The 14,529-nt window shown below is 41.4% G+C and overlaps 1 protein-coding gene across 1 annotated transcript in view; it reads right to left on the bottom strand.

Annotated features, from left to right (window-relative positions):
- Positions 1–13,747, bottom strand: part of sesn1 (sestrin 1) — a 51,478-nt gene extending 37,731 nt beyond the window's left edge. Inside the window, exons 1-2 of the mRNA XM_069721658.1 lie at positions 13,664–13,747; positions 12,255–12,574 (exon numbers count right to left, since the gene is read on the bottom strand). Coding sequence (XP_069577759.1) covers positions 12,255–12,533 — 279 coding nt within the window. The 5' untranslated portion in view covers positions 12,534–12,574; positions 13,664–13,747. The remainder of the gene's footprint in view (positions 1–12,254; positions 12,575–13,663) is intronic.
- Between the last annotated feature and the right edge of the window lie 782 nt (positions 13,748–14,529).

The following is a 14,529-nucleotide window of genomic DNA, read 5'->3' as shown; positions in this document are numbered from 1 at the left end:
ATAGAGGGAGCTTGGAAACTTTGTTTGGTATATGCACCATTGAAAGGTGTTAAATGTGGCGCCATCTTATAAGCCTGTATCTAAATTTCCTTACTATACATCTATGATCCCTAGTATATATATCAAGGGGGATTTGGGTTATTGTTATACCATGAAGCAGCTAAAATGTGTTTTTGCCACTTGGGGGCAGCAAAACTTGCAATGAATGTCATTTCTCAAAGTACCAATAGTTGTCCCTCTTCACCAACACACATTATACCAGTATGTGTCATTACCAGGTCAAAAATCTGGTGGTATGTAATTTTGTCAATGTCAGCGATCCCTCATCCTTTTGCCCGCTCACATTGGACGATGGGATTAAAATGTATCACGAGCAATTAATCTGTATTCCCAAAGTGTGCGCGTGGCCTGGCCTGTGTGGTGGATCAATATCGTCACAAGTGCTGAGATGCTGTATCTCATTACACTTACAAAATTAGAAGCTTCGTGACAGCTGGCTGCAACTTCCAACCACAAATGCCTTTAAGATGGCATATATAGCAAATATTAGCAGGCTTGGACGTATAGATGCACCCGTGCTTTAACAGAAATGTGTCATATGACATCTTTGATAAATGGAGTGTATATTACTGAATAGAGTTCCTGTTTTTAGTTTGATAGAATAATGCAGTAGAACAAGCAATTAAAAAAACTGTTTGTTTATGTGTGAATTAATTCCGTCTTTAAGACAAAATGGTGGATTATCCCCGACTGGCAAAGTAAATTAGCTGACCTTAATCCAGCTAAACATGCATTTCATTTGCTGACGAACGTGAAAACAAAACTTCCCTGAAAAAAGCAAGAAGAAGGCTGCACATAGCAGACCTTCATCAAGTTCTCCTTTTTATTTAAGTGCCTCTTGTCCCCTAAAAGTGGGGAGTAAAATGTGCTATAAATCCTACAATGCTGATTTGATGTAGATATGAAGAGACTCAATTCAAAGCTGAGGGTTGGCATGTTCCGTTTTGCTGGCGTGTGCAATATGACACCAAATAACCTCCAACATGAAGGTGCATGTGCAGATTTGGGCCAGACACACTGGTCAATATGAGGGAGTGTGTTTTCATACCCTAACTAAACACCATGAAGCAAACCCATTCAAGCAGCTATTACAAACACTGCGTGTCAATCACAAACTCTCTCTCTCTCTCTCACACTCACTGCTGCACTACCACAAACACTCAAACTTTGGCGCAAAAGAGTTGAGGTCCGAGGTGAACGACTGTGGGAATGTAAAGGTCCCGTCGCCTGAAACTGTCACCGTCCTGACAAACTGGCCTGTAACATAAACAAGCACACACATATCAGCCTGGGACAATACCCCCGAAAAAGAGAGCACAATACCTTCCACCACTACACACTGGGTCTCAAACAATACCACACGCTAAAACAACATCACAGCCAATCCTAAACCAACATGGCACTGGGCAAAGCTTGAAGCAACATCACTCGGTGAGCAGCACCACACAATGACTGAAATGGGAAATGATCCATCAGGTGCTGACAAAGCTAAGTTCATGTCTCAAAGTGTGAGGTCTTCATGGGATGAAGTGAACGGGCCTCCGTGTGCACGATGCATGTTTGGATTTGTTTTTCTTCCACACACAGGAAGAAAAGAATAAATAATTCTGATATTTCCATTGTGCTTCGTTAATTCAGAGGTACATTGAATACGTCAGTCCAAAATCTCCGAACCTTTAACCCTGTGTTCTGCACAGATATTATCATGTAATGTGTTTGCCTTTTTTTTTTTTTTTTTTTATCAGTGATTAAATTAGGAGTTGATTAAATGTCAAAAAAATCAATAAAAAGTTTCCATAGCTCAAGGTTACATAGTCATATTGTTTGTTATGTCAGACATTCAGTTTTCAAGCAAGAAATTGTCCCATTTTAGAGGCTACAACCAGGAAACCTTCAGCTTGATAAGTGACTCTGATCATCAGAATTGTTGACAATTAATTTTCTCATCACTTTTGTTCAGAGGGAACTTCTGATCAGTTCAAGCACTGATATCGTGAAAAAGTTACGTTGATTGATAAAGAGCTGAACTTCATCTGAACTTCTCCGTTTGGAGTGGTTACACAAGTTTCCTGATCTAAGCAGGAGCAAGTGTCTCTAATATTTTGTTTGTGTGTTCCAGCTGGCTAAGCCTGGTGTTGAGCCTGTGTGGTTTGTATCCTAATAGGGGGCTACCTCAGACCAGGCCTTGGACCACAGCCAACAGGCTATTCATGCTTTGTGACCCGAGCTGCAGATGCCTCCAAATCCTGCATGCTCACTGCTATAAACACGTATAAACACACACACACTGACTCACCATACAGACACAAACACACGAATACTAGAACGAGCTGTGAACGGGGCAAAAGGAAAAGAATCATAATCACAATTATCATAAAATCATGCACAGCATTGCATGCATCCAGCCCTGTACGTGGAAAATTCCCATCAAGCAACTTGAGTTGAGGCAGTTCTAACACCTGGTACAGAGCGCCCTCCTATGGTTAAAACGGGTACCTGCAGCTGCTTCAGATCTTCAGTATGCCCTGTGAATGATGAAACCACTCAACGCCCCAATCCGTTTCATCGAGTAAAAAGGCGAGCATTAAAAACAGTAAGAGGGTGGAGGATAAAAGGCCTATATTGATTTCTGTTTTCTAATGCTGCAGCCACTGGGCAATAACCCTCATCATTCATTCATGAATTCAATCAAATTAATCCTGAACAGATGGCATGCAAGTCGATAGAGGAAAGTGTCCGAGACCAGCAGCTGAGTGTGTGAGCCAAGTGGGGTGATGTGCAGCCACTTCTATACCAGCTTATCATTTTGTTGAAGTGAGTGAATGTGTGTGCATATATATATATATATATATATATATATATATATATATATATAAAAAGATCCTTAAGATCTTTAAGGATGTCCAAGTCCAAGGACACGCAGTCGGTTTGGTTTCAGACATCTTATAATGAAACATGCTATATTTGCATCATAACTACGATGAGCCCTGTCCTTTGCCTCATCTTTAAATGATGACAAATTTTAGAACCATTTAGGTTGACTATTACCTGCAAAGAAAGATATGAGGGGGCACTGTGCTTTTTTTCATCCGAGTAGTGCCTGTAGTCTTCCTCTCAGGCTTATAGCCCCAACAAGCTCCACCAATAAGGCAGGGCTGACTGTATATCTCACCTGACAAGAAAACTAAATGTCACAAAGCACCTTTGTTGCAGAGTATACTCAATATTTCATATGGCATGTAGTGGCTACACTAAAAGATGAGATGCAATAATGATTTAAATACGGGACTAAGAGTGCAAACACTCAGAGTGTCTCTTGTAGGGCTGCACTTTTTTTGCATTTGTTAAACACATAAAAACAAACGGGTGTCTAAAGAATGACCGAGTGAAAGAGAATAAAAGTTCACACCCAGCGAACTTACTCATCACAACACAGCTTTACTGTAAGAGGTTGGGTTGTGATGTGAGACAAGATACCGTCTTAGATCTTGGATGTTATAACATCATGATGGGATGATAAATCCAAAATATCTTGTGAAAGCACCAATAGTCATGCCTACAATATTGTTGCACTATCAATATTAAGGTATTTGGTAAAAAACAACAACATTGTGATATTTAATGTTGTCCGTACCACCCAGTCCTACACTGTAATTATTCAGCTAGATACTATAAGGCCTTTTTTAACAGCAGACATTCAGACTTGTTGAAGTATGAAAAGTTAAAGTGTAGGTGTCATTAATAAACTTTAACGAGGGCTGGTTTCTATTCAGGTGTCTAGTAAACCATGACGGTGTGACAGCAATCCAATCCACGCAACATGCACAATAAAAGGAGCATGAAGAAACTCTAGCAGCTAAATGGAATGCAGCCATCGTCCATTTTATTATGTCCACCTGTGCTCTTCCTTTCACATGTCAAAACATCTGCAGTGAAACAGGATCATCGCAGCCAAGAAACAACATCAGAAAACAGGTTAAATATAACTTTCACACGGAGGACATTTTGACATGTCAGAACAAGCACAGGCGTAATTAATACCATTAATGATAACTTGTCTCCGCTAGTGCCCCAGTAAACCATTTCAGTAAGCAAACGGTTCCCGGGAAGTGGTGCATCTAAATCTTAATGTCTGCTGTGAGAAGGGTCTGCAGAGCTGAAAACTGTGGATGAAACACTTTACACTCTGACGACAATGACTTCTGACTGCCACGGTTATGCGGGCGTCTATTTCTACTGGCAACGTTAAACCAACAGAGAGGAGAGCTGAACCACATTCTTGTGAGAGACAAGCCGGGAAAAGAAAGAAAACGAGAAGCTAACGAAGATGCAAAAAGCTGTATACATAATTTCTGAACTTTAATTCCATATGCAACTTATAAATATGTCACATTACAGCAGTGGGAAGGAGGGGAGGCTTGTTTACTCAACAGCATCATGTGATTACCAATAATCTCTACTCTTAGATCTTCTGATAGGAGCAGCACAGCAAATGCTTGCGGTAGAGATGGGAGTGCAAAGCAGGAGAACAGGACTATGATTATTTCATACACTCATTTGATAGCTTCTGTCTCTTTGATTCATGTGCCTTTCTAAGTGTGTTTCTCCCCTTCAAAAGGTGTTTTGCATCCTGCTGCATCACTTTGTTGCTTGAAACCTTTCTCACAATTGTATTAAAGACGGCTCAGTTCCATTAAGTGTCCCAGTAAGACATGACGGTGAACCAGCACGCATAAAAGCACGAGTTCCCCAAATTGTAGTGCAGCAGTCGTTACTACATCTGTGCTTTCCCCACACTGACAAGTCAAAATGTCTGCATTGAAAAAGGTCTGTTGTGTGGTCCGCTATGTTGCATCTCTCACATCCACCGCCCGGTGTCGAGGTGTGTGGGTGACGCAAACCGAGCCGAGAGACAGCTGTTCCTGGAAGGAAAAAAATGACATCATCTCATTACAAGGAAAATTATTGTTTTTGGGGGGAGGCGGTGGATTTGGTCTGATTCGGGATCATTTAAAGCCGACCCAGATTGGATCTGGTTCTGGACCCTGGCAGAAAATACTCAGACACTGCAGAGTGAGGCTCTTTGTAGTTGTGGGGTGCCAGTAGATTTCCACTGGAGGTTGTCAACTCAATACAGAAAAAGACAGTGTTTGTTCCACCACCTCCTTTAGTTTCACCTCTTCCCCTCTCTTGTCCCTGCATCAAAACGACCGTCGCTTCGCTACTTTCCTTTTTCTCCATCTCTTGTTCGACCTTCAATGCACAGCCATCATGTTTTGCCACATTCGCTTTTCCACTTTCGTTCCCACTCTTGCATATCCCTCCCTTTCTCCCCCTCAGTTCCTGAATAGCACGGCCAGAAATAATCGCAGACGAGCCAGTACCCCCACCCCCAAGCAGCAGTGCCAGCCAACCCACCCCATCATTGCACCTCATGCCACTGGTACCATGACGACTGCTTGTGCTGTGCAAAAGCCCATACCCAACACTAACCCATCCCTCCCTCTGTGCCAGGATAATAGAGCCTGCATGTTTTAGTGGAACACTCGTTGCAATGAAGACTGATGGTGCTTACAGGGAACAGATGAAAGAAAAACTAGTCTTCTTCCTCCTTCTATAGAAAAAGCATTTCGAAGGTGTTTGCACATCTACTAATGTGTACAAAAAATAAATAAAAGAAAATGGTGCATTTTATCATTTATTCAGGCTTACAACACGATTGACAGTGACCTAGTTGCACATTTCCCATATGCCCCCCTCCCCCCTCCCGCCCCATCCCCCCTCCTTTCTAGTCTTCCCAAGTCTGCAGCCAGCAGCATGCTGCACTGGCTGGAAGGTGGGGGTCTGTCTATGTTGTTAGATGTCTGTGTTAGAAATGGCTTATAATATCCTGACAAGAAAGAGGTTTGGGTGGAACATCAAGAAATTGTATGAAATACTTTTCTATTTTCACCAGTTTAAAAATCTAGAACTATTAGAGCTAGACAAGCTGATTATTATTTATCCAAACAGCTGGCGAGGGTTCCTTTTTTGGGATATCAGCCATGTATAAATGAAAGCCTGTTTATTGGTTAGCATTCATTATTTTGTTTTATACCTTAAATGCACATTGAGAAAACCCCTCACATATATTTTTATTTGCAGACATTTGTGGCACAAACATCCCCCTATAAATACATGTAGACAGCCAAGAGGAGTTAGTGATGACATGTTTTGCACCCCAACGTGGAAAAGCACCAGAAAAAAGGAGCTACAGGGCATCAAGGAGAAGCTCCATCCTTGGGCAGATTTCATCTCCAATATCAGCACCACCAATGCCCCCCCCCCCCCCCAAAAAAAAAAAAAGAGTGTTAAAAAGCCTTTAAATGGCCACGTATGATTGCAACATCAAGTTTCATCTAGCTTAGTCAAATTTAACATCCTACAGACTGCACACAAACACAGTGTCAGACAGCGCTCACTCCCACCCACCCCAGCTCCTATCAGCACTCCGTCCCACAGCTCTGCCCAGCTGGCCGGCAGCTGTAAATCCGCAGCTTTATTTCTCTATCACGTCCTCTATATCCATGGAGCCTTTCACTGTACAGTTACTGTGCCAAAGGTCACTGCCTGCTACTGCGGCTGCTGCCCCCCTCCACCATGCAATTTGTCTGACCTGGTTGGAGCAGAGATTGCCCATAATCCAGCAGATCTGTCCACAGACCACAGGGGCCTCTCTCCATGGGTCCTCACTTTTATTTACACAGTAAGCACAGGAAGCCCGGAGAGGACCGTTTCACACAAACACACACACATGCATACACTCACAAAGACCGGTACATCAGGTATCGACACACATTCATGCACAAAGGCGAATAAAGAGGATCAGGACAGAACTATCCGTCACTGTGACAGAAACTTTAACGATTTGCTGAATTCCACCTTTTATAAGTGGACATTGGCTCTGGAGTCTCAGAAGAGCCACATTCTGTCTGTGCACCCTCCTGTCTGTCAAGGCTGATGAGTAAAGTTTGTTTATATGGACTGACCAAAAGGCATGCCACCACTGAGTTTACACGGACAACAAGCCTTCACAGAACAAACCTAAATCAACAATCCATCTCAAATTATGTAACAGAATCTCAAATCATTCAAAGCACAAGCTACCAGCAACACCAAACCCTCAGAAGTTGTGCAGTAGGTGCTAGAGCTGCATTCAGCACTGTGTTTGTTTAATTATAAACAATGTACAATATAATATAACATAATATAATAACAATATATATTGACACACAAGTTCTATGAGGGCCTGATGCAAGTTTCCCACGTGTTCTGGGTTATTCTGGGAGGAGGCCAAAACCACAAAGCCATTTCACTTAATTAATCATACATAGGTGTTTATTACAGGAGCTGCTTAGTCAATCTTAATGCCCATTATAAGACCAATAGGTATGTGTAAAAGAGGCGCAGCAAAAGCTTCAAACATCGACTGCCGTGCCTTCTCTTAACAGAAAGATACTGCAGACAGACTCGGCCCACAAACTGTGTTGGATTCTCCGTTTTCAGTACCGAAAGCTGCAAACTCTGGGTCCGTTAAATACATTTTTAATCTAATTCCCAACTTGCGACTGAATTTTCTCATAAAAAAAAATTGTTTTCCTCTTTTTTTAAATATCAGCAAAATACAAAAGTATTATAATAAATATAAATGTAAAACAAGACTATTCTGAATTCCTAAAAAGGCCACGACTACACATTATAATCTGCAGCTTTCCACGGCACTAGTTGAAAGAAATTCTGAAATGGTCTGGGCGGCATTGCCAATGAACGCATGTACTGAGACCTAGACTGACTCAAATTCAAAGAGACACAAAGTCCACTCGGTATTTAATGCATGTTCTTGACTTCATCTACGGATTTCCTTCATCTCTTCGTTCCTGCGGGCCGCCGACGTGGACAAAGTCTCTGGGATCTGAGCAGCACCAGCTTGCAGCACAAGAACAGGTTGATCTTTTGAGAGTAGCTCTTAATTCAAGTAGGGGGGGTAGAGGGCTAACACAATGGTGTAATTACATAACACAAAGAAACCCCTCTCTGTCTCCGTCTCTGTCCAGCCGCCCAAGAATGGGTTTCCATTCATCCAGCGAGGGAACATGGTGACCGGAGAGAGTCGGCTGATGGAGTCTGCCCACCCCTTTTATCGACTCAGAACAAACACTTACCGTTGTTTTTCTTGACTTGTGTGCATGTGTGTGTTTGGTACATTTGTCTGTGCACATCTTTACCTTTCTGAATTAGATCATGAAAGTTCAGTGCGGTCAATCCCTCTCATAAGCCCCAGGATGACCCTCTGACAGCATCTGCTCACGTCAGCCAGGATTGCACGGGTAAGCGACTTTGACCCTCTTTTACCCCAGCAGACCTTTACACAAGGATGGTTTATGGGAACCTGACCCCTCCCTGCGCACATGCTACCCTATTTTCACCCGCGACCCTGTAACCCCCGACCCCTGCGACTTAGCCATATGAGGGCAACATAACATCTCAAATCACAGTTGTTCTACATCTTCACACAGGGTGCCTGGAAGAACAAACAACGACTCAGATTGCATAAAAAAAAACAAGTGAGGCAACTATAAAAGACAAAAGAAGGACCTCAGATGAGAGATGTAACTGAATCTCGGTTTTGACATACTCAACTAGTCAAGTCTCCAAAAAGAGTGGCAGCTGGAGCAAAACAAAGATCCTCGTCCAAGACTAGCGTGTGTTTTAAAATGTCGGACTACCAGCACAGCTGATATTTTGGTGAAAACACTCATTGATGAGAAGATCGAACCCACTCTCATTATCTGTCAATTAAATATAAGGCTCGCAGCGATTAGCTGGTTATCTTTGCGTCGCACAAAGTGTGACAACACAGGGAAACGGCTAGCCTGCTTCTGTTTCGAATAAAGTATTTAAAACAAAATGGAACAATGAATGTAAAATAAACACTGGACCTTACTGGGAAATAGTCAGATAACCATTGCAAAACCAGAAAGGAATTTTTTACAGGGTTTAAACAAATGATTTCACAACCATGTTAATTAGTGAGCTTTAGAGGTGTCGTTAGGCTGCTGGCAATAAGTGGTTTCAATGTTCTTATCCAACTATCAGCATCTGGCTATCAGCAAGGAAGTGAGTATGGGTATTTCCCATAATGTCAGACTATTCCCTTAAGACATGCACACATAATCTTAATGCATAAGCATTATTATTCATGTCTGTCATTGGATGTTTTTCATGCCACACCCACAGACAAGGGAATATTTCTTCCTTATTATGCACAAAATGGATGTGCGCATTGGGGCCGCAAACTAGAAAATTGCTCCAAGCCACAGTTTTGTGAGCCAGGAGGGTATTATGGTACATTATTCTCACCAAACAGGAGGCCTTCCTCTTGCAGAGGACACGAGAAAAAGACTGTCTGCGCTTTCAAAGATTTTGCCTTTAATTCCAGCAGATCCGTTGGAATTAGAGGTCTGTCTGAGCCGGGGCCCCATCCCATCCCTGACTACGTGAGAAAGAGGGGTGTGTGTGTGTGTGTGTGTGTGTGTGTGTGTGTGTGTGTGTGTGTGTGTGTGTGTGTGTGTGTGTGTGTGTGTGTGTGTGTGTGTGTGTGTGTGAAGAAAGGCCTACATTTTCTTTAGAATCCCACCATCAAGGTTACAGGGAGGTGAGCTTTGACAGGGTTCAGTGCTAAGGTCTACTTGTACGTGTGTGCGTGCGTGTGTGTGTGTGTGTGTGTGTGTGTGTGTGTGTGTGTGTGTGTGTGTGTGTGTGTGTGTGTGTGTGTGTGTGTGTGTGTGTGTGTGTGTGTGTGTGTGTGTGTGTGTGTGTCAGGGGAGGGTCTTCAACCGTGGGACCACAACGACATGAGCTACCACATTGGGCTCATAAATGATGCCTTTGGAAAGCCCTCTGCAAATACAGCTTAGCATAATTCACAAATACCAGACGGTGTGTACTATGATGCACTACTAAACCCGCAAAGCAGCTTTCTCCCTCTCTCATCTCTCCACCGTCTTCCAAAAACACTTCCGCACAAACAGGAATTAATGCCACGGACTAACAGACTATTTCCTCAACAAACAAATGTGTCAGGTCATCAAAAGTTGTTGGGTTTAGTTTCTGTTTGTTATTACATGTCTCATTAAGTGGAACAGGCCGCTACTAATGCCGCAGCAAAACTGGCATGGGTCCAATATTTAGTTCTCCACTAGTAAATAATGACCAAATGCATTAAATCCAAAAGGATTTAATCTACTAAAGGCATCTACTTCTTTAGAATTGAATTAAGTGTTAGCAGAGATTAAAAAAAAAAAAAAAAAGGTGAGGATCACGCTGTAAAATCATTGAAATGAATCCAAAATAAAACACAACCTCATTATCAGCACAAAACTACATGGCATACTGATGATGCTGGAACATAATAATAATAATAATAATAATAATAATAATAATAATAATAATAATAATAATAATTATGTCTGCAGATGGTTGAACAGCCTTGGCCCTTCAGCCAGCCGCCATTCCTACATGTTTATACCCCTCCACTCATTAATAACCGACGGAGGTCGTTTACACATGCTACACGGCAAATCAACAACATCTGCAGCAAAACATAGTTCAAGTACCAAAAGCAACGAGAGACTGTATCAATTTTGCTGAAAAAGCTTTAGTAAAAAAACTGAAATGTTGGGCGTGATATTTGTGTGATGTTGATCATGAAGGGTTTTATTGAGTATTTTGAGTAAATACAGTTTAGCTCTCACAGAGTACCCACATGTGTGCTGTGTCAGTGTATTTAGAAGTAGAGCTCACTGTGTGGTTGTGGAAAGAATCTATCTATAATGGGAATATCAAATTGAAAGATTTGAAATAAAGCCATGTGTCATGTGCCCAAGAAACATATTAAGACCTAATTATTGTACTTTAATCAGTGTTATATTTGGCAGTAGTGGCATATATAAGCAACTGCTTAAACTGCTCCAAAGTTAACTGGCATTTGTGTTCACCGATTTGGTCCGTGTGTGGCGACAGTATGACGTTGGAGCCTTTATATTAATTGTAAGACATTTATACCAACTACAAAACACATGAACTTTGATTGTGATGGAAAAGGTGTTGGAAAGATATTACAGATATAGAAAAGACTTTCAACTTTGTGCATTAACCATGTGATGTTTGAGTAATCTTAAATTAAATCATAACTCGTAATAAAGAAATAACTACAGTTGTTGTAATTAAATTGCAGTGGATTACATTTTGGTTTGCATGTACACAGGCTTTTCTAGACCGTCCTCCCTTAAAATACATCGAGGTCGTCTGTGCAAGCATTTGAGTATGACCCATATTTACATTTATTATGGCCTTTAGTTGTCATAATAACTATTATGGGACCAAAAGGGGAAGTCTGGTGACGTATAATAAAAAGTGACAAAGTCGCTGTTTGTCTCCTCTATGAAAACAAAAGTCAACATATTTTAACTTGCACACATAAGTGAACTTCCATAACATATTTGACCAACATCAGATGCATAGTGTAATCAGGGTCACGTACTTAATGTAAAAAAAATTTTACTCATTTAACCCAAACCATGATCCTTTCCTAAACCGAACACCGTAGTTTTAATGCCTAAACCTAACCAAACCAAACTGTGACCGTTTCACAATGTAAACCACGTGTTACCATGACAACGAAGGTACACTGGTATGCTCCACCGGTCATGTATGTCATTTTGGCAAATAACCCATTCCCGTGTAAGTATGGGGGTGTGTTGGTTCTATTTAGAGCAGTGAAAACCATCATGCATGTTGTTTTGGGAGTCACTGGAAATTGACCTATTCATCTTCATCTTCATCTTCAGACTCTAAGGTCTAATTAATCGAGAAGGTGGTTCAACAGTAAGACCGGTAAAACTTTGGCTCTTGCAGTGTTTAAGTGTTAATGAGTTCATGGTCTCTCCCCGTGTCACTGACTGTAATCCACTTGACAAAACATGCATTAGTCTTGGTGAGCTTTTCAGTGAACCACAATGTTTGCAATGCTTATGAAGAGGTGAAGAGAGCAGGATGGCAGATGGCGGTAGAACAATACAATAAACACGCAGCCTAATGCAACACAGTACAAAAAGCTCACCAGGGTGTCATTATAAATCGTATGAATCTCCTACCTGGACAGCCTGCAGAAGCTGAATGCATCGCTTCCTGACGTCTTCAAAAGGACACCGTTTGGAGAGCATGAGAAGGTGAGCCAGGATGTCATTCAGGTCACTGTTGGCAGGACTCGCAGAGGCCGGGGGCGGGGGAGCCAACGCTTGTAAGGGCCCGATAGCCTCCACTTTCCTCATGATCTCCTGGCAGATGTTCTCCATTGCTTCAGTTCTGGAGCTGGCGTCCCGGCTGCCCAGCCTGTCCCATCGCCCCACAGACTCCTGATCCTGCACCGCCATGGTTTTGTGTCAGACTAGTGTTTGTGTTGTTTCACAACAGGCTACGGACAAATAACACATGAAACAAGTTTACATCACATAATTATGCCAATGGTGAGTAACATATCATGTCATGTAACATATACAGCCTTCGAGGAATTAAGAGCCCAATGTTAACTTTCACAGATACATTCAGCACATTCATCAGCCGATTCTTTAATTTGGACAGAATTGCAATTGGCCTACTGTCATTGTTAATTTGTACTGAGAAGTTTGCTTGTTTATGTATTCGTGAACTGTCCAAATACTTGGGGTGGGAAATAAGACATAAATCCTCAATTTATTCATGTATATTTATGTCACAATATATATATATTGTGATAAAGTATACTATAATAAACAGGCTGGAATGTCTGTTTTTGAACAATCCAGCATATTAAATGCTTGATAAATTAAAGACTTTCCTAACAATAATGCTGCAAAAATCAGTACATCCTTAATATATAATCTCACAATATAGTTCATCACAGGAACTGACCCTTCTCAGTAAGTATCTTGCTTGTAATTCCTAAAAATAAAAAAATAAACAGTCATTTCAGAGATTTCCACCAAAAATGTGCATGTGGTGCCTGGTTTAATTTTTTTTTTTTTTTAAAGGGAAAAAATGCTACCCAATTTCTTACTGTATCGATAGGAGCATGGGGGATTTAAAACGATATCATTCTTAAAATCCTTTACCAGTAACTTATTAATTGCATCATTGTGATATTGGGTCTGTTACTAACTTCGAAGAAAAAAAAAATACATAATTTAGATAAAGACTCGCTGCAACCTGGCAATTAAAGTGTTGCATTGCTTCTGAAAAAGAAAACGTTGGTTTGTGGTACTTTTAAAAAAAAATTATTATTCAGGCCTAAATATTAATCTAACATATCGTGATTAAACACGCAAACATAAGAGCATGTCAGTGAAGTCCATTCAATCTCTCCTTGCAAGGCTCTGCCTTTCGTGATAAGGCTTTCAAGCTGCCCGCAACAAAGACACCAGTGAAGAACCAACAGAACCGCAGTAAAAAACATCAAAAAGGCTTTTCCACACACCGACCTTTCACCGTGGGCCCAAAAGAAACGCTGTCATCGTCAAATACTCACTTTATCCACATTCTTTGGTGCAGGTCTTCTGCTGCCGGATGCCTTTTCTCAGCACTGCCAGCAGTCCCGGGTAGACACCAGAGGAGGCAACGATTTGAGGGTAAACACTTGATTGGCAGAACGGATTGGCCAATGAGAGCGAGTCTGAGCGCTGTCAAGGGCGGGTCCATGCCGATTCTGAAAAATGATTGGTCAAATAAGGAGGTCCTGCTCACGGAGGGAGGATTTGTGGGAATTGTATGCTTTTTGCTCAATGTTTGTTTTGGGGGAAACCTCTTCAAGACTACATTTCCCTTTATACATTTCGTAGGCAGCAGCAACCCCCCTTTCTCTTGTTTATCAGAAATAAACTGAGACAGGCAGAAAAACAGAGAGGAGAGCGAAAGGTGGAGATGTTTATTAAACTGCCAAACTGAACTCTGAAACGGCCAATGCTACTGAGATGAGCACAGAAATATACATTTCAACATGAGATCATTGCCATGTGGCATTCTCATGTGCAAAGATATGCAAATCTGTATTTGGGATTTAGGTGTTGTTGCAAACGAAAAACTACATAAAATACGTGGAAGACATGTTGTCCATTACTGCAGTGGGTCACTTTCCTACATTAAACCCAAGTCACCAAAAAAATAGAAACAAATGCACAAATGTCTTTAAAAATGCTCAATGTAGTGCACATCTTCATACAACATAATACATTCCAGATACCTATTTTGCAGATTACGAAGCGATTTTTTTTTTTTTTCCCCTAAAGTAAACTTGGGCCTTCATCAAGTCTTGGAGGAATAACATTGAGTGAATCACAATAATCAAGACCACTGAGGACACTGAGGTCGAGTCCTCTGTATTTTGGAGGATGTGTG

This window comes from Brachyistius frenatus, unplaced genomic scaffold (genome assembly GCF_029030835.1).
Source record: "Brachyistius frenatus isolate BFR_SWC_R1_liver_20210118 unplaced genomic scaffold, ASM2903083v1 Contig_270, whole genome shotgun sequence".
NCBI classification, from domain to species: Eukaryota; Metazoa; Chordata; class Actinopteri; family Embiotocidae; genus Brachyistius; species Brachyistius frenatus.
The sequence above is the reverse complement of the archived record's forward strand: the minus strand, read 5'-3'. Positions and strand labels throughout refer to the sequence as shown.